Source organism: Argiope bruennichi, chromosome 7, assembly GCF_947563725.1.
Source record: "Argiope bruennichi chromosome 7, qqArgBrue1.1, whole genome shotgun sequence".
Lineage (NCBI taxonomy): Eukaryota > Metazoa > Arthropoda > Arachnida > Araneae > Araneidae > Argiope > Argiope bruennichi.
The window spans coordinates 110,813,694-110,838,691 of record NC_079157.1 but is presented as its reverse complement, the minus strand read 5'-3'; the positions used below and the strand labels follow the sequence as shown (position 1 = coordinate 110,838,691).

The 24,998-nt window shown below is 29.7% G+C and overlaps 1 protein-coding gene across 2 annotated transcripts in view; it reads left to right on the top strand.

The window, feature by feature from the left end:
* Window positions 1–24,998, top strand: part of LOC129976218 (nose resistant to fluoxetine protein 6-like) — a 43,051-nt gene that overhangs the window by 3,033 nt on the left and 15,020 nt on the right. For both annotated transcript variants that reach the window (XM_056089670.1, XM_056089672.1), the window contains exons 2-10: window positions 542–641; window positions 5,292–5,376; window positions 8,557–8,687; window positions 10,001–10,165; window positions 12,975–13,068; window positions 13,971–14,063; window positions 15,302–15,464; window positions 21,197–21,276; window positions 22,975–23,124. In XM_056089670.1, coding sequence (XP_055945645.1) covers window positions 551–641; window positions 5,292–5,376; window positions 8,557–8,687; window positions 10,001–10,165; window positions 12,975–13,068; window positions 13,971–14,063; window positions 15,302–15,464; window positions 21,197–21,276; window positions 22,975–23,124 — 1,052 coding nt within the window. In that variant the 5' untranslated portion in view covers window positions 542–550. The remainder of the gene's footprint in view (window positions 1–541; window positions 642–5,291; window positions 5,377–8,556; window positions 8,688–10,000; window positions 10,166–12,974; window positions 13,069–13,970; window positions 14,064–15,301; window positions 15,465–21,196; window positions 21,277–22,974; window positions 23,125–24,998) is intronic.

Sequence of the window (24,998 nt, the reverse complement as noted above, 5' to 3'; positions counted from 1 at the left end):
TTCGAATTTTTTTCTTTTCCTTAACAAAGAAATTTATAAATTATTTTTGTTTTTTAAGAAATTAAATGCGAAACTGATTATTCAAACCTTGTTTATCAATTTTTGCTGTTGCTTCAAAATTATTATATATTCTAAAAAGAAATATGACTTTTATTTATTATAGAAATCTTGCATTAAATTTATCAGAAATCGTATCGTTTCATTCATTTTAAAAATCAACAGTATCCATTTATTCAATGTGAAATAATTTTTTAAAATTGGTGTCTAAAGTGAATTCTAAAATGAAATGATTTATCCTTTCTTAATATTTAACTATTTCAAAGATTTTAAAAGCATTATGAAGGAGAATTTCCTTAGAAAAGATTGATCAATGAATTTTTAATATCAAAAAGTACAAGGAAAGATGTGGGAGAAGGTAAAAGGGGAAAAAAATTAGAAAAATAAGACAATTTCTACTTTTTGCCTCAATTTACATATGCCTAAAACCGTTATTATTTCTTCTAACCAATAGATATTCTGCTACAAATTCTTCTATTTTCAGGTTGGATGTATGAACTTCAAAATGGATACGCATCAAAACATCTCCGATGGGACTAATGCGTGGCAAGCTTCATTCTCCACATTACAGATGCACTACAAAAGTAAGAATGCTTCAAAAAATTTGAATACCTAGCTTTTTTCTATATAGATTTAAAATATTAAAATTTGCAAGAAATGTGCATTCGATCATTTCTGATTATTACATTCTGGTTAGAACAGAAATGTATTGTTTTCACATGTGTTTATATTTGTATAGTTATATAATTTATAGATTCGTAATGGTTCAAGTCTTTGCTATAATACTATTCTTCTGAGTCTTAAGCAATTAGTATATGAAAGCGTAAACTTGCTTATATGGAAGAAAATGCCTTTACAATGCATTTTCTTCATGCATTTATCTTTATGGTTAGGAAAAATTCCTATAAATTGCATACAGAATGTTCTTATATGAAATTATTTAACCTAGAAATTAATTTTTGGCAAGATTATATTATAATTAAATACAAAAATTACTGATGTCAAATTTTAGTCAGTAATCATTGTATTTTTACTGACGAAATTTTTTTTTTCTGACGAAAGAAAAATCTCTTGGAGCTTGAATGATATTTGTTTTTCAAACGATCTACTAGAAATGCTGATTTATGGATAATTTTTATTTATTAATTGTATAAAATACCGATATACATTTTATTCAATGCCTTTTTACAATAGTTATCCCTTTGGGCCTCTTTTGAATTGGTAATTAATAAATTAAAAAAAAAATTAAATATATGATTATAAAAACTCCACACGAGCTTTTCATAATGAGAATGTTTGTAGTTTTTATTTATTAACCATTAAAGCTTTATATATAATTATTTCATTTTTAGTACTAAATTTCACTGTAATTAAGTATTTACAAATAATAATTATTTTATGTATATTAATGATAAATACATTATTTAAAAAAATTGGTAAATCGTAAATTTAATAAGATATTATCTGTTTCCAAGATTAATTTTAAAAAATACTCTTATTCAGAATCATAGCTTGATCATCTTGGTGTCATCGAGTACGATTCTATCTAAGCTGTGACGTAATGTCACACTGCAACTTAGTAGCATCTAAGCTGTGCAAGAATATTGCTAACCATTTTTTTCTCGATATCAGCAGGGGTCACGGTGGTCTGGCGGTAAAGCCTCGGTGTCGGAACCGCAGGGTTTCAGAATTGACACCTGATTCCCCCGAAATATCATCGTGGTCTGGTGCACGTTAAATCAGTTGGGGCCAAACGTCCTCCCGTTGGTATGGTGCGGAAGTTTATAGAGGGGCTGCCATCTCAGTCATCAATCTCGTCAAAATTACGAGTTCTGTTCCAAAATAGCCCTAGTATAGCTTTAAAACGGATGGTAATGAACTCAACTGAACGAATCAGCAACCGAGCTTTCATTCATTAATAGATGAAAAGAGCCTTGAAGAAATACAACTAATATACCCAATTCTAATTCCGAAATGAATTCCTCAAATCATGCCTTTCCCTTGCTAAATAGGGATAGAAAATATTTTTTACCTATTATCTTCCCTTATGACGTCGTTTCTTATTATTTACTGCATTAAGTTTTTTCCCCTTAATTCTGGCGACCTCTAGCTGTCGTTTCTCTGAGTTTCTAGGTTCAATCTGTTCCTTACGAGCGATTTAGAAATGTGCTTGCAGATGTTTTCCCCACTTCGAACACATTAGTGAGCTTCTTACATTAGTAATTAATAAAGATTTCTCCACTTCATGGAACCTATTAGTGGAAAAAAATCTAATCAATCTCAAAACTGTCTTCTGTTTAACTTCCCATGTTGATAGTAATATTTAATATTGATGAAAAAAATAGGACTATGTAGCCAAATAAGCGATGGAAGCGGAAAAAATGCTTTACATTGGCGAAATAGATGAAAGCCTACAATTCCCTCTCTTTATCTCCACTGGTTTAATTAAGGAGCATAAAGCTGTCGTTAAGGAGCTAGCTGTCGTTTCTCTGAGTTTCTAGGTTCAATCTGTTCCTTACGAGCGATTCATAAATGTTTTTGCAGATTTTTTTCCCACTTCGAACACGTTAGTGAGCTTCTTACATTAGTAATTCATTAAGATTTTTCCACTTCATGGAATCTATTATTGGAAAAATATAATCAACCACAAAGTTGTCTACTGTTTAATTCCCATGTTGATAGTAATATCTAATATTGATGAAAAAAAATAAGCATGAGCGATGAAAGCGGAAACTCTTTTATTCCTTAACATTGACGAAAAAGATGAAAAGCCTACAATTCACTCTCTTTATCTCCACTGGATTAATTATGGAGCATAAATACATACACTGATTAAAAAAATCACTGTGGAAATCTATTTGATACAAGTTGTTTCTTCATTGTTAATTCATTATATAAATTTATAGTTGGAACCAATTAGCTTAGCTTCTTTCTTCATTTGCACCTTTTGTAGCTCGAAAAATTTCTAGGTGCTATGCTACTTTTCACCAACATTTGTCATGCAAGCTGCCCAACATTTGTCATGCAACATTAGAGGAAGCATCTGTTGGTATACTGCATTTTTATTTTTAGTTGAAACTCTCCTTTTTATTTTTAATGGCAGATTGTCTTTCATGAAATCACAAAAAAAAACATCTCATGTTTTCACTCAGTTTCGTTAAAGGTTAAAATCTCATTTGCTATTAACATGTATGGATCTACGGAGCTTGTCAAATTATAAAAAAAAAAAGAAGAGAAAAGAAGAATTCACGAATAGAAATAGATGTAGAAATTTTTTAAGAATAGAACTATTTAACAACAAAAAAAATTATTTTACTATTATGAATGATTTCTTCGCACTAAAATGAAATTATATACATGGGCAGTACCTGATAAGATTATTTATCTTTAGCGGAAGGAAAAAAATATTGATCATAAGCATGTTATTTAACAGAGAAAAATACTGTTTTCGGCTTTAAATATAAAACTTAATTCCCCAAAATGATTTTAAATAAATGACATTCCTTAGAAGGTTTAGCATTGTTACATTGACAGCATCCTAAAAACTAATAAATATTCAGTTAGGTTAGGTTGAGTTATTGATACCATTTCAGAACTACATTTAGCCGATGTCCATTTCCCGGAAGATTGAAATATTGAAAAAGAGGATACAAGTACTTTAATAACTGATTATTTTAACTCATAAAAATCCTTCATGATAAATTATTATTTCTGTAGGTAAACATCCATGTCAGTATATCCTTGAAGTACATTTCACTGATAATTACTTTAATTGAGAATTTCTTTTTTCGAGTGAATTCTCTTTTTGAAGTGTTGATGGTCAACGAGTTCTCTCTGGCCACTTTATTCTGTTGTGGTTGCTTAATAATGTACTGCTGCTTGTGTACTGATTTTTATTGCAAGCGCAATTCTTGTGTGCACTTCAGCTGCATTTCGTTATTAGGCTTTCGTGTTTACTTGTAGTATCAAATATCTTGCGGCATTTTGGCATAGAAATAGCGCGTCTTCCCCCTGATCTGGGCGTCTCGGGTTCGAGTCTCGGTTCAGGCATGGTTGCAATTCTTCTGTGTGCTATCTATGAGGTGTGTGAATGTTCCCGCCTGTGAAAACGGTTGTTCAAGCGAATATGCCGCATGAAATAACTAAGTCGTACGCTTGGCCCTAGTTGGCGCTACTGAAAAAACAGAAGACGCTCACATGGCTTAAGTCACTGACAGATCTGTCGGTAGTCTTGTAAAGTGCCATAAGTAACAACAACAACATAAAGCGTCTTTATTCGTCCGCATGTTGTACTGTTCACGGATCAATCATGGGGTGGATGGCTCCGTAACGGTATATATATTTGGCATATATTTTTTTTAAGAAATTCTACAAAATATCATCTAAAATAACTATTCGGTTATACTGTGATTACAAATGATTCGTAAGTCTAAAAGTTGATCAAGAGTTATGAAATTTAAGAATGCATTTCAGATTTCAGATGAATTTCTAACAAAACTATTCTTTAAAGGATATATTTTCTTTCATATAATGCATTTATTTCTCGGTTAAATTTATTTCTTCATTCTCTTGGCCAATTTATTTCTTCTTGAATAAAGCAGGATAATCTTGTGTTCATATATGCTATACTAGTATAAAATAAATACTTTTATTTAAATTCTAAATAATGTTTTATAATTCATTTAATTCTGTTTGTAGTTCTAATTTATATATTTATGTTATTTTGAATCGAATTCTGTACGAATCGTTTTAAAGTATTAGTGCACATTATAGTTAGTGTTAATTTTAATATGATTTAAACTGTATTATATACTCTTCTAAATTCCATTTTTTTATGTTATTTATCTATTAAATAATCTTATGTTTTAATTTAATATGCATAACATTACATCCATTCTTTCTTCATCATTGTTTATATTACTTTATCTGCTTTTTGGAAAAAGAGAGCCAGAGTGAACTAACTATAAAAGGTAATATCTATCTTAATCTTTTATGACCTTTAAACCTGAATGATATATATTGGAATTTTCAGAGTGATACAAAATATTAAGTCTATAAATAGATTTTAATAATCTTAAGTAAAGACTTTAAACATAAATTTTATTTTAAATAGGGACAAATGCAAATTTAATTTTAAGTAAAAACTTTAAAATGCAATATTTACAAAGAAATTTGATATTGCTCTTCTGAAATCATTGATATACGTAATCTAATTACTGTGCTTACTTCTGCAGATGAACTTCTAGCTGCCAGAAATACAAGTGGATTGAGTCATCAACCAGTCCCTAGAAAATTAACAACTGAAGCTTACATTATGCTGTAAGAATACGATTAACTCAACAAAATAAATTTTCTTATTTTTGATTTATTTCAAGGATAAAACTCTCAAATAAAAAATAAAATGGTAAAAAAAAATGATAAAACTCTGAAATTTGAAACAACGAAAGGAAGGGTTGCACATAATTACTTTCATGTCGGAAATTATATGAATTCTTTGAACATAGGTAAAAATTAATAAAAGTTCACCTTCTAGTGTGAAAAACCTTTCTATTTCTAGACGAAATACAACTTGATTCTAATTTGCCCCGTTCCTTTCTGTTGATATTATATTTATAAAGTTTAATATTACATAAAGATCAGAATCTATTCCGCATTTAAGCAAAATCTATTTGTTTCAACATTTGATACATATTTACATTTTTAGGTACTAAATGCAAATCATGCATTAAAAAGCTTTGCAAAGTTTACAAGGTATTAGAAATGATTAATTATCTTTCGATTCTGCAATGCAAGACATATTCAGCTTTGGGTAGAATTTAAATAAAAAGGAATTTCGCTTCGATCAAATTAACATAATTCATATGAAGTGTTTGGGAAATTTAAGTGAAATAAGTAGCAATCAATTATTGATTCCACATATTTCTGTTATAAACTAAATATTACATTGAAAATGCTATCATTTTTTATGAAAACAAAGAAAAGTTGAATGAGCAAAAGTTTTGCTCGGGTTTCATAGTAATGAATTTACTATCACGCTCAGTGGTGAATATGCTTACCACTTTCAGTTTCCCTTGAACAATCTCTGGTAAGGATATTTGCCACCGCGTATTTCATAAATTCAATGACAAATCAACGAACTTTTTATGTTTTAGTATTTACATCGTCCATTTATCATGGTATAACCCTAAAAATTTTTATTCGTCAATGCCCCGGAATTATGCTCTCTAAAGGTAAAAGTCATTAGATATATCATATAATTTGCAATGGTTTGCGATTGATAACAGCAACAAAATCATTCACCTCAGTCAGTTAATTTTGACTGATATGAATTTACACTTTCTCATATGCTAATTGTAGAAAAAATATTTTAATCGTCAATAAAATTAGCACTCGATGTTTTGACGAATCCGTGTTTCAGATCTGCTTGAGTTCGAAAAATGCATTTTACATTATGTCTGTTTTATCTTTTTGTGAATACAATAATTCAATGCACTTCGAGCTACGGAGAGGAAATTTGGCATGTGAATTTTGCGTCAAATATTCAGACTTCTATCAGAATTTGAAATTTGAACAAAATTCATTCAAAGGAAATTTGTCTGTCTGCCCGAGTATATGTGAGCTGGACAACTTCAAAAGGTTAAGAAATAAAATTTGGTACCTATGTCAAAGAATTTCAACAGATGTAAGTTAAATAATTCAAAACTTAACGACTTGAATCAAATGAAATTCGGTATATGGCCTTGTGTCTACAACTGAAGTTCAATGCCAAATTTTGATTTTAGTCAGTGGAAAAAGGCTTCCAAAATACATATTTGCTGCTCAGGTTAAACCATAACCTTTTTTAAACCTTTCTTAAAATGTATGTGAGAAAATTTGTGGAAAACCATTTCTGCAAGTTCATATCATTATCTTTCTGGAATTTAATTACATTTTTATATGATATATTGATATTCATTCAAATATAACATAAGTGTATCTTTAAATAAAGAAATATCATCTTTTATTATTCTTTTATTTTGAGTTACGTACAGGCTGTAAATATTAGAAACAGTGACTCAATAAGAAGATAGTACAAAATTAATGAAAGTATTGCTTTATGTTGGCTATTAGAAACAAATTAACATTAAAACTGGGGTTCTGATGCAAAATTTTTTGAACATAAAACAATAACTTTAAAACACTTGGTAATATTCGTGGAAATTTGTTTTAGTTACCAATTCTGATTCCAAAGTTTGAAATTCCACTCTCTACTCCTTTTAGAGTTTTCCCCATTCATTTTGAGGAAAGGAGTTTTTGTCTTTTTTCAAGAGGAACAGCCAAAAATTTTGTATCTTCGAACTTAATTATAGTTTTTTTCAATCTCTCAACTGTAGCTAAATCAATTGGATATCACTTCAAAGTCCAATATTTCTATACAGTAATTAGTGTGGAATTAACTAATATAATAATATATTTAGATTTTTATATCAGAAATTTCTTTAAAAAACATGATTTCATGAACTTTCAACGATTTTGAATTGTGAGTTCATTGAGAATTATTTATTCTCGGAAGTCTGTAGATTTTATTAAGTGGCTGCATTAAGTCCAAAGTAAATTGTTTATATAAAGCAGATTAACATGCCTTCCAATAGTTATATTTAGAACTAATTTTTTGCGAGTGATTTTCCAATGAAATCCTTCAGAATGTTTTACACGTTACGTATGGGAGGTTATAATTGACTTTTCTCAAAAAATAGGCTTCAACTTTGGATATCTTATACATAATTTAATAACGAAAATATTTACAATCCCAATTTTCCGTCAATTTTTCCAATTCCCCTGTCAGACAGGAATCGTAAGAATTCAAATTACGAAGACAAAAGTTTTAGAACAGCCAAACATGAGTCACGACAAAAGGAATATTCTAAAACTAATATTATAATATGATTTGTCATACGTATCATAATATAATAAACACCATAATATAAATTGATGTATTTATAATTTAAGGTATGTAGTTGTTATTGCTTTATTCAACATGCTTCTGTTAAAAAAACGAACGAAATTTCTTTATAGATTTTTCATTCACTTCATAATATGCTACAGTTTTGAAATTTCAAATATTTTTACATTCTCGATGAAAACATATTATTTTAATAATGTTTTCAGAATTGTTAATTAACAAGTTCAAGAACCACCTGATTGAATGTTTTTTATTTCAATCGATTAATTTATTGATTTGAATAAAGTCTAAATATATTATTGGCATTATTAAATAGAGAATTTGAAAGGAAATTAACACCAATATTTCATAATATTTATAATAATGAAGTATATATAAGGTCTAAAATTTACAGCATTTTATAATTTTAATAAATTTACCCTTTATTGCATTAACAAAGTATGATTTAAAAACAGTTTCTTTTTTTAAATTTTATTTACTGAATGTGATCTGAAAGAAGGTCATTTAAATTCTTAAATGTTCTAAATCATTTCTTTGCCAACGTTTCTTATTTTCAGGTGCACAATTTTGCTTTTTGCAATTCTAACTGTAATAGGAAGTTCTATCACTGTATATGAAAAATACAAAAAAATTGGAAAAGAGAGCTCTTTAACAGCAAAGAAAAGAGAGAAAAAAGAGGAAAAAAATGGTACGTGCATTGAAGAAGAAAAGAAATTACATGAAACTTCAAGAATTATAGGTTTAAAAACTACGAATATATATATATATATATATATATATATATATATATATATATATATATAATTTGCAAATGTTGAAAGACTGATTATTATTGTTTAAAAATGTTTGATACTAATTTGTTATATTATTAACTGCTGAAAACTGCATACAATTTTCATGTAAATTTTTGAGAAATACAGACACACCGGTTATTAGAATTACTTTCGAATTTCGAATCGCCATTAGATTTGGGGCATTAATATGGCGGAAAAATAGTCTGATTTGGAAACATTTGGAATGAAACCTCTCTATTTATCTTAGCCAACAACATGAAAATTTGTTTAGAATAGAAATAAATTCTACTTTTTTAATCTAATGTATATATTTAATACGCAAATATTTACCTTTCAAAACTTTTCAGTTACGAATCTAAAACTTTCCTGACAGTAAATAAATACGAGAGGAATTGTGAATTCCTTAAATTGTTTCTAATCAAATTTTCTTTTAAATAATAAAAAATATAAATAAAATAATCATCATAATACATACATTCCAGAATATCCGGCCTAATGTGATAGAAGGATGGACTGAATAACAAAAACACATTCATTTCGTTGCCCACTTGAAGAAAAAGTTTTTATCCAAAACTTACTATTATAATAGACATTTTCTCACTTCTTATAGAGTATTAAACACTATATTTATCTGAATGTGAATGGAACCGCGGTCCGATGAATCATAGAAACAGTTGCCGTTAACGTGTCGAATTAAAAGAGAAAGCTCTGTAATGGTGATTCTCATATGCTGCACTGGAAGTTTCAAGAATTTATTAGAGAAAAATTAATAAAAAAGATTATAAACTTTTCACTTTTTAACACTAAATGCAGGACACACAAAGAAAAATTTAAGTAAACCGTTGGCCTAATTCTTAAGAGAATTGGCTCAAACTGATATTATTTTTCACTAATAAATGATTCCATGGGTTCGAAAAGGTAACCCTAAGAAAAGAGTCAAAACAGTTTTAAGATTATGAAAGTCTTTAACTGATGACTTAATAGATGCCTTGCCTTCCTCATTTATTTAGGAAAAAAGAAAACTTGGCCTTAGAATCACGAACCGAATACTCAGGAGTGTCATCATAATTTTACACTGTATGTGTAAAATTATGATGATGATTTTATTGAAATTAATTATCAAAGCATTTCTTCAAATCTCAATAACTAAACTGTATAAAAATGCTACTATTCCTGTAAAGATCGTTTTGTTTATTTCTTCTTATAGGTTTCAAAAAAACTCTTAACTTCTTTTGCTTCATCACTAATGCGAAGAGAACATTCAATATTTCTTCAAAAGACGAGCAACTGATTTGCTTGAACGGAATCAGAGCCATCTCGGCGCTATTGGCCGTATTTTTTCATTCTTGTTGGCTGAGTAGCAATGTATTTAGTAAGTACCATCAAGAAAATATTGTAAGTTGATAAGTTTTTATAGAATGTATAATTTTGATAAATCAATGGCCGCAATGAAGGTGAGATTATGAAAACTTTGAACATCTCAATCCCTATCCATCTATGTGCAATGGAGTTCTAAACTGTGTACACCTTTAGGAAAAAATCATACGTTAGATCTTTGAGAGATCAGAACACGAAGTGTTTTTTTAAAAAAGAATTCAATATAATTATATATGAAAAGAAATATAATTATTCAAGATATTACTGGAATAACTTTTATGCAGGGAATTTCATAATGACATAAGTTATGAAAAAGAAGAGTGAAACATATAATAAAGAAAGTGATATAAGTTGGGAACCAGATTACATATAACAATTTAGTTGCCCAGTTGGCGGCACCTGTTTAAAATTAGCTGTGTTTTTGAGAAAAATAAATACATGTTAGTTGAAACATTTCATTCTAATTTAATACTTGCAAGTTAATATTTGGTGCCGTAAGAATACTCGGGCAAGTCAGGCTGAACTTGTTAATTTAAACTTTCAACAGGAAATCGAATTACAATGTCAACCGTTAAAGAGAAACTTGATTTTCTGAAACGTAAACGAACAACACATCGCGCCGCCATTACACATCGCGCCGCCAAAGTATCAACGAAACTGAAAGGTCCTTTTAGTACAAGAGCTGATATAGTATAGGATACTGAACGTTTAAAAGACCAAATTAAAGAACTAACCTTAGCTGACGATGAAGTCTACGAACTGTTAAATGATAAAGAATATAATGAAGACATAATAGATTGCGAAATATACACAGAAAATGCTCATTTGGCGACATTTAATTCTAAATTTGAAAGCGAATGCTAACACAAATTTTGCTTCAAAATTTTGCCAAAAGCGCCAAACGTTGACAGTATGAATTACACTCCACCGCCTCCAAACGTTACAATAAAGTTATCCACAGTAAAAATAAATGCGTTTTACAGTGAAATTGAAGAATTTGACAATTTTTGGGAGAGTTTTGAAAACTGTATGGACTAAAATGAAGTTTTATCGCGTATTGACAAAGACGTTTTTTACAAGGATATTTAGATGGAGAAGCAAACCAGCTAGGTCATGGAATTAATAAAATCACAGATACGCACACAGCAACAAAGGATATTTTAAAATCAAAATATGGCTATAAAGATACAATAATACAAACTCATCTCGATTATTTAGAAAAGCTAACACCTGTCAAAGATCCCTCTGAATTAGAATTGAACGAGTTATATAACAGACGATTAGAAGCTTTGGTAAAACACAATCATTACAATCGTAGGCAAAAAAAAAAAAAAAAAAAAAATACGGGAGAATTTTGGCCCCAGAAATACTCTATGCTTTCCCACATGATATATGTTGTAATTGGGTTGTATACGCCAAACGTGAAAACTTAGCTGAAGTCGATATTATAAAATTGTAGGGAATTAGTCGAGAGAGCAGTTGCTTCAAATAATATTAAAAGTTCACTAGTTCCAGACTATCCTATAAAATCCTCCTTCAGTGTGCTTTCTAAGCCAGTTAATAAAGATAAAAATATTTCACCTTGTTGCCCTAACTGTGAAACAGCCGGATATTGGCCTCAATATTGCAACTCTACGACGGATACAGATGCAAGCAAACATATATTGAAAGCTATCAACAGATGTCTCCTGTGCGCTCACTTTGTTCACGTCCCAAAAATTGCTATCGTAAACTCAAGTACATACTTCTGTTCCAATCTTGTAGATGCAGTTGCAAAGAAAAAACATCATGTATGATATATAAAACTCCAACTAAGCAGCAGTCTGCAACTGCATCTACAAACAAAATTGATACACTCACCTCTAGTTTTGTTCATTTGCAAACTGCGCGAGTTTTCATAACGGGTCCAAAGGGGGTTACAAAACTTACACGCTATATTTCAGAAGGTAGAAGTCAATTCAGTTTCTTCTCTTCTGATTTTGTGAAAAATTTGAAATTTCCAGACATTTCAACAAGATCTTTAGACCTACAAGTGTACGAATCTCTAGCTGGTTTTAGCCATACATGAAGACAAAATCAATTTCAGTTAGCAAGCACCTGGGACAAATCTATAATCAACTTTATTGCATTCGAAAGCCCCAAAAACTATGCATCACATCCAACTAAACCAACTGACATTTCAATTAACATTTCGAGAAAAACTAACGACCGAAGCTTGCTGACCCAGATAATTCATTGTCGAGCCTACCAACTGAGATTTTATTCGGTGCAGATTTCTATTGGAATGCCGTGAATTCTGAAGCTCCAGTGAAGCTGTCGGATTGTGTGATCTTGGTTTCATCACATTTTGAGTGGATACGTAGTGGACGTCGTTCACACTCAACAGATTCCTTCATTCTTATAGTTCATAATATTAATGTGGATGCTTCAACTCCAGCATTGGATGATGTGCTACTGAAATTCGGGAACTTAGAAAGCTTACAGCCAATGCAAGAGAAAATAAGCACGCACAACTCTGAACTCTTATTTAGTTTATAGCATTCCGAGACTATATTGTTTACTTTTCATGTTATTATATATTTACAACTAGAATGTCCTGCAAATTGTAATTGTTTTTTTTTCCTAAACATTATGCCATTGTTCATCAGATTTTCTAGTACTTCTTTCTTCAATTAATCTACTGTGATTAAGATATTGTGAATAGGATAAGAGACTATTTAGATGGGCACATGATTTGGTTTAATGAGATTATTTGAAGTCACTTTTACAAATCTAATAAATATCATAATTTTTTTTATTTCTAGAATCTTCTGAGAGATATCATTATATTGTGAAAACAAGGATGACTCTATTTTTTTATAATGGAGTTTTTGTGGTAGATACGTTTTTTGTTCTTAGGTAAGGATTCACAAATTGGTATTATAATTAGATAAGAATTTACTACAGATATAGATATGATGTTGATTTACAGTTTAAATATTTAATTTTAAAAAAATCACTAAATATTTAATTTAAAAATATCAGTAGCTGTAACACTTTTACCGAATTCATTCAGGTATATATATATATAAAGGGCGAAAAATTATTAAAGAAATTATGTTAACTTACTGAAACATAGACTCCCAATTGTGCTGCCACATTACTTCAAGCTGGAAAGGGAAGGGGACAATATTATGGTTTGGGGATGATTTCTTGTCATTATAAGGTCCTGTAATAACATTAGCCTAAGGGTATTTAAGCATTCTCACAGTTCAAGTACATCCTGTTATGTTGAGGGTGTATCTGCAGGGGTTGGATACATTCAGCAAGACAATTATCCTTGTCATAAAGCTGGCATTGTCCTCAAATGGTTCGAAGAGCATGACAGAGATTTTATCTGGCTCCATTGGCCTACACAATCACCAGATATCAATCGAACTGAGAATATGTGGTGTGAGATCAAATGGAGCCAGTTGGATCAAGTACCTAAAAATCTTAAGGAATTGGAAACTGCAGTTAATCGGATATGGTCTCAAAGCCCAAGCCAAGAAGTATACATGAAGTATTAAGGGCAAAAGATGGTCCAACATTAAAATGTGCGAATAGTCAAATAATTTGGCCTCTTAACATATAATTTCGTGACTTTCAATGAATCAAGCATAACTTTCAAAAACACTTGCATAATAATGTCTGCTTTTAATGTCTTTTAATATTCCTATGAGTTTGTTATCGTTATAAATGAATAGTGTTGTTCGTAATATATTTTATTTTTTAATCAAAACAATAACTTGCAATATCTTATCAGTATATTATTTTTTTAGTGGGCTTTTAAATGCGTATTCATTTTGTCATCGCCACGGCAAAAGCGAAGGAAAAATTTCGTGGATTTCATTTTATGCACGCAGATTTCTCAGGTATGGAAAACTCCATGATTTTAATACATTTTGTTTAATGAAAAACACTTCAAATCTTTTCGTGCATTTATGTCATTAAATTGACTTTTCCATATTAAAAAGTTAAAAAAAGGTGTTTTGCAATCGACTTTTTATTCTCTTCTTTATAATCTAGATATTTGAATTTTTAATTAAGATGTTTGTGTGCCAGTGCATAATTTCAAATTTAAAAAATGTATACGTTGATAATTCTGAATGAAATTAAATTTTTTTCATTTCGTGCCAGAGATGGTACCTTGGCAATATTAAGTGTGTGAAGAATAAAAGAACTCGGAATTAAAGTAAAAAAAAAATTGCTGTTTTGAGTATGTTAATACATCGTGCATTTAAAGACTCTTTTTAATTAAATCTATAATTTAATTCATTTATTTCACTTTCACATGAAAATATTGTTTATAATTAACCGCTTCAGGTTGTACCTGGTTCATTGGAACTGATGGGAGAATTTTATGCAATTCTCTTTTGTATTAACAAAATTAATTTTAAACTTCAAATTTTGTAAGATATTAAACACATTAATTTAGGAAGCTATCACTTTTCTATTGATTTTGCTGAGTTCTTCTAATTTTTTTATCTTTTCACCTGAAATTTGAACTTCAGTATTAAAAACAAGTGATTAAACTTCAACTAATACAATGAATTTTCTTGTGTAAACCATTTAAGTTTGGATGCAATTAAAAAATGTTAAATATTTGTTGAAACGTCAAGTTAAACCTCATTATAACAAATTTCAAAATGTTTATAAAAGGCATCCTTTCAACTCAAGTAAACTTTCTTATTATGATTAAATAAGCCATATCTCTGTACTTCCATCATGCACGATGTAAAAAAATTAATCAAGATTTAAAGTAATTACAGAAATTTAAGTAAAACCATTGAAAAGATCTTTTTTTGGAATGTCATCATAGTTTAAATTAATTTTTGCTCTTTAATATTACCGGCAATTATGAAAAATTGACGTCAAAATTTTGCAAAATTTTTAATTACAATTTTTAAAAATATTGCATCGGAGAATACATTTTGAGCCTTGGAAGTTGGTGTGTATCAGATTTGGTAGGCCTAGTTAAAATGTCTGTCACCACACACAAACATACATATATACATGCACACTTCTTTATCATTTGTTGTAGCTTATTTATTGTAATTTTGTCTTTTTTATTCAAATAACTTTTAATATGGTTGGATATTGTTTTGAACAGGATTTCGCCTTTATATTTCTTTGTTATTGGATTTTACTCTACGTTGTTTTCCTACCTCGGTTCAGGAGTCTTGTGGCCAACCTATGACACAAACCCAGTGTGTAAAGAAAATTGGATATGGCATACTTTATACGTAAATAACTTCAATTCACAAATGAAACAGGTAAGAACGTAAACGGCTTTTGAAGTGTCTTTTGATTTGGTTTGGGAATAAATCAAAATAAACTGCAAACTATTCGAGAAAATGAACATTTACGTCACATTTTAAATAAAATTATTCATCCAGTTTCTTAAAATATTGAGGAGCTTCATTTTTATAGAGTTGATTTGTTTGCTATTTCTATTCATGTGAACGCTTTTGTTAACTGAAAATCAGACCTAGGAAATTTACAATTAGCTATAACATGTGCTATTTATGGTATAATGAATTATAACATGTGTTGTTAATGATATAATGAACTATAACGTGTGCTGTTAATGATATAATTCATTATAATATGTACCATTAGTGATATAATTTATAATGAATATTGTTATTGATATAATTAACTATAATATGTGATGTTTTAAAATCTGCAATCAGCTTGTTCACAGTGTATATTATCTATTTTTAATTTTAACCATATCTTTTATGCTAAAATCAGTTTTTATGATTGAGTCAGCAAAACATTTTTAATTTGTATGGCGCCTCTTTTGTATATCTTATATCTGGTCTGCTCAGGAAGCCCATTCAACCCACAAATCAAGAGTTTGTGATCGCGCCTAAAGGGCATGTCAGTCTGTGTGTAATAAAATTGTGAAAAATCAACTTATCAAAACACTTGACAATTGAATTTGCATATTCTAATAAAAATGCAACAAAAATATATGGTGTCATTCAGTATTCGAATTTTTGTTTAGAATATTAAATTCATTATAAAGGAATTAGGGGACAGTGGATTTAGAAATAGGCATTAATGGACAGTTACATTACATTTTATTTTTATCGTTTCCTTACCAAAATATATGTTTTATTCAACTGAAATAGTGTTATAGGATATATTGGTCGATTCAGTGAATATTTCAAAGGCCTATAGAAAAAACATTTTAATTATTTTACTCAAAATGATGTTGTTATTAGATTTAAATACATTTGAAACGTTCGAGGTGTCTTAATTTTTGAAGAAATTAAATAGAATTAATAATTTCAGCTAAACATGAAAAGAAAATAAGGTAGGCATTTTATATTTCGAGCTTTTTTAGACAGTTAAAAGTGAATTTTACTCTAAAAAAATATAAATTCTTATGAGAATTCAGTAAGTGTGCAGAAAACTACTTCTAAAAAATTAGCATTTAATTGGAATGACAAAATTTTACACAGTTTCATTCCAAATAAATTTATATTCGTTAAAAAGAAGAAAAAATAATAGAAAGAAAAATTAAAAATTGAGTCGCCTGGAATATTTTGAAATTTAAAAAAATTATGTATCTTTTAAGTTAAAAAAATATTTTTTTAAAATTGTTTTTAAAAAATTGATTTCTTTATATCTTAATTCATACGTATAGAAAATTTCATATCTCCAAATGAATAATTCGCGAAAATGCTAAAACGAATCCACCGTCTCCTTAATATCACAGAAGAGTTTTGTGTATTAATAAAAAAAAGCAAATGCATTTTACAATTTGGAACTCGAACATCAGTCCAAAATCTGATAGAAACAGTTCTGAAGACGAAAAGGCACACCTGAAACAGATTTTTTTCAATTATCTCTTTAGTTAAAAAATAAATTATATTTTGTCATATTCGGTGGCAAGTTTAACATTTAGTTTCCCACAAAATTATTTTAAATCCATCAAAAAATTTGTATAAACTACTTTTCAACCCTTGGCTACTATATTTTTCGCCTTTTGATCCGCGTCATATGTCTAATTGCATAACTTCCTCTTTAGTGTTTATTAACTCTATCAATATTAAAAAGCCCCAAATGCCTATTGAAAAAAACTATGGCGGGCAACCAAGACGCCGAGGCGGCATATCATTACGTGCTTTTTTCTCATTTTATTAATTGTGATTAATTGAATATCCGAGATGCATGCTTTGGCCGCCTCGGATATTCAATTAATCACATACGCCTACCTAGATGGACAAGCATGCTTTCTAAAGCCGCGATCTGACGATTTGACCATAAATCTGCCAATTGACCCATTGCATGAGCATCCTCGCCTGTGGACGTGGTCCGGAGTTTCCCACAAATTATCAGTAAACTGAAGAGACGTCAAAGAACCCCGGAAAACTACAAGACAGGGGAAATTGTGCCTGTCTCCAGACGCACACAAGTAGATGGAACGAGGCTTAAGAGTTCTTTACAGAAGTTCGAATATACATTTTCTTAAAAGAAATCAAAAAGGGCTTTTGCATATCAACCCCCTAAGAACTCATGCTATCATTGTGATTTCTGAAGGAGGGATGTTTTTTCATTTCTTTGAAATAGAAATATGGGCATTCTAATATTCTGATGCACTTAAATTTGAATGCATTAGGAATGAATAGGTTAATTGTGGTTCAGAAGGGTTCATCTAATTAGAAAGTAAATAGGAGTTAATTATATAGTAAGTAGGAATCATAAGCATATCTCGCTGCGGTGAACTTTTGTAATTAGGGTTGTGTGTATTTGTTGTGACTCCAGTTTTTGGGACGTTTTTGAAAAATAATTTTATTTACATTTTAACTAACGAAATTAAACATTTGATTTTTACTACGAGTTTTACCGAGGCAGTGCGCGAGAGAGTTCCGAAGACAAAAGGAGAGATAATATCTTTTTTAGAGGTATACCTGGATGATGAGCGGTGCGGCAATTATGTCACACACACCCTCCATGGAGGCTGTAGTTTATAGATATCTGATATGATTTATATATAATAAATGATAGATATATCTGATTTATGATAGGTATATATGATTTATGATAGGCGTTCACTACAAACTAGATGATTGATACCAATTTTGTTGTCATATTATTTTTTTCTGATTACAAAAGTTTTTAAAAAAAATAATTCCGACAGTCCACTTGAATTCGAATGATCTTAGGAATGAATGGGTTAATTGTGGTTGAGAAGGGTTTATTTAATTAGGAAGTAAATATGAGCTAATTATACATAAGTGGGAATCATAAGAATATCTCGCTGCGGTGAAAGAGATGAATAATGCCGATTTTCCTGATTACAAAAAAAATTTAAAAATAAATCCCCAGAATAATTTTTAAAAACTTTTTACAATTTTATAATAAAATTAAAACCCTTTAGATGTTTTCAGAAATATTTTATTATGCAATTTTGTTTTCCATCAATCAAAATCAATGCACGAAATAATCTTTAATGTTTTTTTAACGAAATTGAACAACAATGCTATAATAAGTAGAAAAATTAACATAAATCTTATAATAAGTTAAATTGTAAAGATTATTTATTATTCTAGTATTATAATTTGATGGATTTTCGTTCATATCTCTGAATTTTAATTTTTTGAGAATTAATACAATTTTCCCCTAGTTGAATTTAAAATGATAATAAATATATAGTCATATAATATTGAATATATATATTATATTGAATATATATATTATATTGAATATATAAATTAATTGTTTTGGGAACTATTTCAAGTTCATACCAAATTTTGATGCCGAATGATAATGCTTATAAATTTCTTTTAAATTTTTTTATATAATTTGACACATTTCATGCTTCTAAGGATGGAATTTTCCATCGATGTTTTTTATTCACGTCTTGATCAGCTAAACGATTGTACCTACCTATATTTGAGAAAATAATAATTTAAAATTTTAGGACTTAATTATAAGTTAATCATTGTTTAAATTAATTTTTTACGTTATCAATCGGGATTTTGAGTGTTGAAACTGAGAATAAATACATTTACTTTATTTTATAAGCATGTTTCATTCATCTAAAGTGTTGTTTGGGTAATTGTAATCATGAACATAATAGATATAAATATCTTAAAATAATGTCTGTTTAGTGGTTTTCCCAATTTGAAACAAAATAATTGCTAATTTTAAATGAATTATATACATTTTTTTATTAAAAAAAATCTACTACAAACAAAATTGTCTAAGATATTGAGAAAGGTGTAAGACATTTAAAGTTCACGTATAACTGAGACGACCAATGGTTGTTATTGATATTCTTTGTAAGACCTTTGACTAGTTTATTTGACTTGTTTCATCATAGATTGAGTAAAATTCTGTAAATGATATTTTTGTGCCATTCTTGTTGTGTTAAAAATTCGAATTTTTGATTATTTGTATATTTTTATGATAACACATTACAGTATTATTTTTAGATTTCAATTATCAGCTAAGCATTAAATTAATAAAATTTTAGCTCGTCAGTGGAAGAGAGTTTAACCCTTGTTTGCATGAGGATGCAAATGTCCATCATAACATTTAGTGAAAAAAAATTGTACTCAAAACAGGTGAACTGTAAATTTGTTGTTGCTGGCAACGTTTTTGATGACTTTTGCATAATACGGAACAAAGCTGTCAAAAATATCAAATGTCACAATCATTATAGTGGGTTTTAACTTATCATTCCGCTGTTTGTTGTGGTAGGAAGAAAGGTGCGATTTCTTGAATATTTTTTTTAACTTATCTCAGATTTTGTTTGCTAATAAAGGCGATAATGAGTGGAGGAACTTAGAAGAGAGGGATATTGAAGATTTTGCTTAAAAGATTGTTGCTTTAATCTAGAGCATAAATTATACCAAACTGATTTATTTCAGAAACAAAAAGAAAAAAAATCATGCAAAGAATGGTTTAAAAATGTATACATGTGGTGAATTGCATATAAGCCAGTAACAGCGCTTCTGCCTGAACAGCTGTTTTGGCAAAATCGGTATGTTACTGGACTGCTAACCCAAAGGTCCCAAGTTTTATCCTCACGCGTCTAATACCGCTAAATTGGTGACCTTGGACGCTGAACCTTCAACCTTCGTACAGCTGTTGAAGCGCCATCTACCCGAAACCAAAGTTGCCAGACTCACTTGGCGCAGCAAAGTCGCCAGACACACTTGGCGCATTAGCACCCACAAACGCTCGTCATAACGCTTGGCGCTAATCAACAGGGTAGGCCCATTAGAACAACAGCTACTACTCAATACATCGCCACTCAACGCCATATCGTTCGTCTCCCCTTCGACTCACTGGAGGGAGAGTACTGTGGTGAATTGCATATAAGCCAGTAACAGCGCTTCTGCCTGAACAGCTGTTTTAGCAAAATCGGTATGTTACTGGACTGCTAACCCAAAGGTCCCAGGTTCTATCCTCACGCGTCTCATGCCGCTAAATACATCTCAAGACTGAAAAAAAAATCCGAAAATAATTTTACAAAACATTCCAAAAAAAGTGCTAAAAAATCCTTTTCGCACTTTGCTAAAAAGGAATGTTTAAAAACTATTATTATTGAATTTATCCTATTAAATCATTGTAATGCGGCTAAAAAACGTTCGATTAATTGACAATGAACAGAATATTTATGAGGTGTGATGGTAAAAATCAGTTTGTCCAAAAATTTCTAAAGTACTTCGTATAGAACTAAATGAATTGTAATATGATTAATTTTCTCTTCAAAACTCTAATATAATATATACATACGTTTAGAAACAATTTTCAAGAAATACACTTAAGTAAGCAAGAAAAATACTTTTTAAATTGATCATTTACATAGCATAGTGTAAAAATATTTCAGCTCGTTTTTTTAATGAAATTTTTTATTCATGGATTCTCTTGAAGGTTTTCGGATAAAGAATAAATAATATACGATAGACTAAGTTATAACTTGTTTTTTATTAGCAGATTTTTTATTATTGTTGCTTGCAAATTATTGAATTTATTTTTGCAGTGCTTAATGACCACTTGGTATTTGCCGTGTGAAATGCAATTATACATAATTAGTCCTATTTTTCTGTTGCTATTGATGAGGTACGTAGATACTTTTTTCTTCTAAAAACAATATAGGTAAAACAATATACTAGATTCTCAAAGTTACAGAGAAATGGTGGATTACAGTTTTATATTTTTGCAATATTTTTCCATCAAAATCTTTCATTTTGATATATTCTTTAATTAATACGATTGGTAATTTGATTTGTCTTTATTGTCTATATATATCGATCATTTACAGTTCAGAATTATGGTGAATAAATGCATAATCAACTTGATGAATTTAGAATAATCATGAAAAAAATTTATTCTAAGCTTTAAATAGACATTTAAATTATGTTTTTGTTTTCTCTGAGATTAAGTTTTTTTTTATTTAAAATTATATCTGTATACTTTTTATGTTGATGTTGAAAACGATAACTCAAAAACTCGACTCTCAATAGGTAATATTTATTAATAGGAAGAAATGCAATTTAGAATGGGAGCGTTACATTAAAAATGGAAATCTGCATCCAACACGCAGTAAATCCTTCAATTGAGCTTTCTAACAAACATAAAGTTCAATTGGTTTCTACTGAGTGAATTATTTTATACATAGGACAATTCTTTTTACAATTTTTCACTTAATTGTTCGGAATATTTATGAACATTGAATGACGAAATAAATTGCTATATTCTATCAAAAGGGATTTTATATCTCTCAGTTCTGTAGTGTGAGAAAAGGAAATATTTTAAATTAAAAAAACTTTAATCTGTTCTAATATCATAAATGGAAAGAATATATTGAAGAAATTTAATAAATAAACCATGAATAAATTTCAAAATTTTATTATCCATATCTTTTTTAAATTTTATTATCCATATCTTACATGTTATGCTCTGCATGTTGTATAAAATGGTACAATTTTGCATTTGAAAATATTGTTATGGATTCGGAGTTCTTTTGATTTGTTAGTCGATGAAGAAACAGAATCAGTAACAATCGACGACTTTTATTAACATAAAGAAATGAATACGCAGACACCAAATTCACAGCCGAGACGTACACAAGCGTCATGCAGCAGAACAATACAACAAACAGTAGCCTTACAAGTAGAAATCAGTAATAATAACAACTACAGCACACAGAGCGGCCAGACAAAATCCAGCAAGAGGAGGGAATCCATGTAGCTGCAATCTGTGGTCTCTCCAAACACCTGCTATTTTCCACTGTCTCCTCGTTTAGCTACTCCACACACGACTTGTTACTGCTTCTATAATATACACCAGGATTCGGCACACAGCTCAATTCAGCAAACGCTTGAGCTACACTTAATGCTTCCGCTTCACCCTTGATTCGTTATGCGACTGTAAACCTTCCGGCGACTCTTTCTCCGATTGTCTTTAGCTTAGACTGCAGACCTTTTATAGTTCCCGGGGTCATGCAGAAAGGGTTCTGGAACAATCAGGCATATCTCAGTTCCTTTTGGCTCTATCGCCAAAATTCCGGAAGATTCCAGTATTATCTATTTTGTCGCCAAAGTCGCCACATTTGTCGCCAAGTCGATAATGGTCGCAAAGCTCTGAGACCACTGACGCGGTACCCAAGAGAGCTGATTGTAAAACGGTCTTTCCAGTGATTAAACTGCCCATGCTGGAAAGCAAAATTACAGATTTGTAACAATATTTTACGTTCCTCTTGAATACACTTGTGTTCCAAACATTTTTTTGAAAAACATCTTCCTTTTTTTATTTCAGAAAACCAAAGGCAGGATATGCTATTATAGTCCTTGGCATCTGCTGCTCATGCTTAAATAATTTTATTTATACCAAACAGTATAAACTGGTCGACGGTATGAGGGCGTTTTCAGATTATTATCCCGATAACGTTGGAACATTTTATAGACGGTAAGGAACTCAGGTAGTATTTTGAAAAAAGTATATATAATATTGCTGAATAAATCAATAAAATGAAAGACAACCAAAGATTTAAACAATATTTGTTTTCTGTAGAAATGAAAGAAAATAGAAGTGAAATCGCATTTGAACAGAATAAATAATAAAAAGTAATATTTAAATAAAAGTATTGGAACATGCATTTACATCAATGCGGTTAAGATAAAATTCCGCTTTTATATTCATTTCTTTAATTTTCAAAACAAATATTTTGTACTGAATTTTAAAAGCTCTTCTAAGCTTGGAAATAACTTTTTAAAAATACAGTTTTATTGAATTTGGATAAATTGATTCGAAATGAGCATAACTGATTTTATATCAGAATGCAGATTACTAATGATAAGCTTTTTTTAAAAAAAATAATAACTATAATTCTATGACCTTCCACTAAAAGAAACCAGGCATATCCTTTCAACATACGCGTTATTTTGATAGTTATTTAATATTCTTATTTAATTAAAATTCACTTCAGGCTTATGGAAACGAAGTTTTGAAATTCACTTAATTTAATGATTTCGTTTTGAAGTTTTGCATATTTACTTATTCTCAAGAGAAAAATAATAATTTTATATTTTCAGAAGTTAATTATCAATTAACATATACATTTAATTAAAGCTATATTCTGTATGAGTCGTACTATCTGGAGCAAATTTGAGAAAAAATATTATTTCAAGATATCAGATTATTTATAGTAATAGATAATAAATAAATTGTTAAAAATTGTTATTTTTCTTATTCTTTGCTTTTTAAATGAGCCTGTAGCGATATATAAATTGAATAAAATCTCTGATCATTCGGTGACTTAATAAATACCTTTTTGTGAATTAAACTGTGTAATTTTAAAATTATGAAAGACTTAATGTTCTGAAGAAGTAAAAACAACGTGAACGTTAATTTGTTTGCGAATAACAATAGAATAATTAAGAAAGAATTGAAAAATTCTTTATTGCGGATGACAATCATTAAATTATATAACAAAGTATAACTACCGAATCATCAAACGCTTTCTCGAAGATTCATGAATGGTCCATAGACACAGGAGTGATACGTATGATTTTTTTTTAAAATTTCTTGTCGGAATTTGTAGTTTAACAAGTTCAGATGCCATTAACAAGCATTAATGGCATCTGAACTATTGAAATATTTGTCTCTTCCCCCAAGCGTCATATTTGCTTTGAAAACAAATCATTTTTTATCATCCGCAATCCTCAATATCATTTTTTTTTGCCTCCACTGCTAGCTCTCAGATTTACTTCCGAGGCGTTTATAACACTCCAACGTTGAGCATGAATTCTGAACGTTTTGAGCTTCAGAGAATTAATTACAAATATTTTTATTTTAATTAAAACTAATACTTTTCCCAATTTTTAACAATTTTATTTCTTTCCATCATGCAACAGAATCATTCATTTTAGTGATTTGACTGTACTGACAATTCAGCCTGAGATATATATAATGCCGCATTAAACAGAGAAGGCGACTGTCCATGGCCGGTTGGTCATGGCACTGATCTCATAATCAAGAGATCGTAAGTTCGAATCCCGCTAGAGACAATCCGATTCACGATTTGTGTAAATATTTAATTCCTTGATTTTATGTTTTATTTTATTTCTTGTTCCATTGATTCTGGAACTTTCTTTAGTTTGCCAGATAAATGCTCCTGACTTTTCTTACTGTCTCCATAAATGTATTATCGATCTTTCCCTGTCAGTATAAAAGCAGAAGATCTGTCAGTCACTGTGTTCTGAGTTCAGAGTTCAGTTAATAAATTGGTTTAGCTCTACTTCTTGTGTGTGCCATTGAGTTCCATTCTAAAGTACCTACGT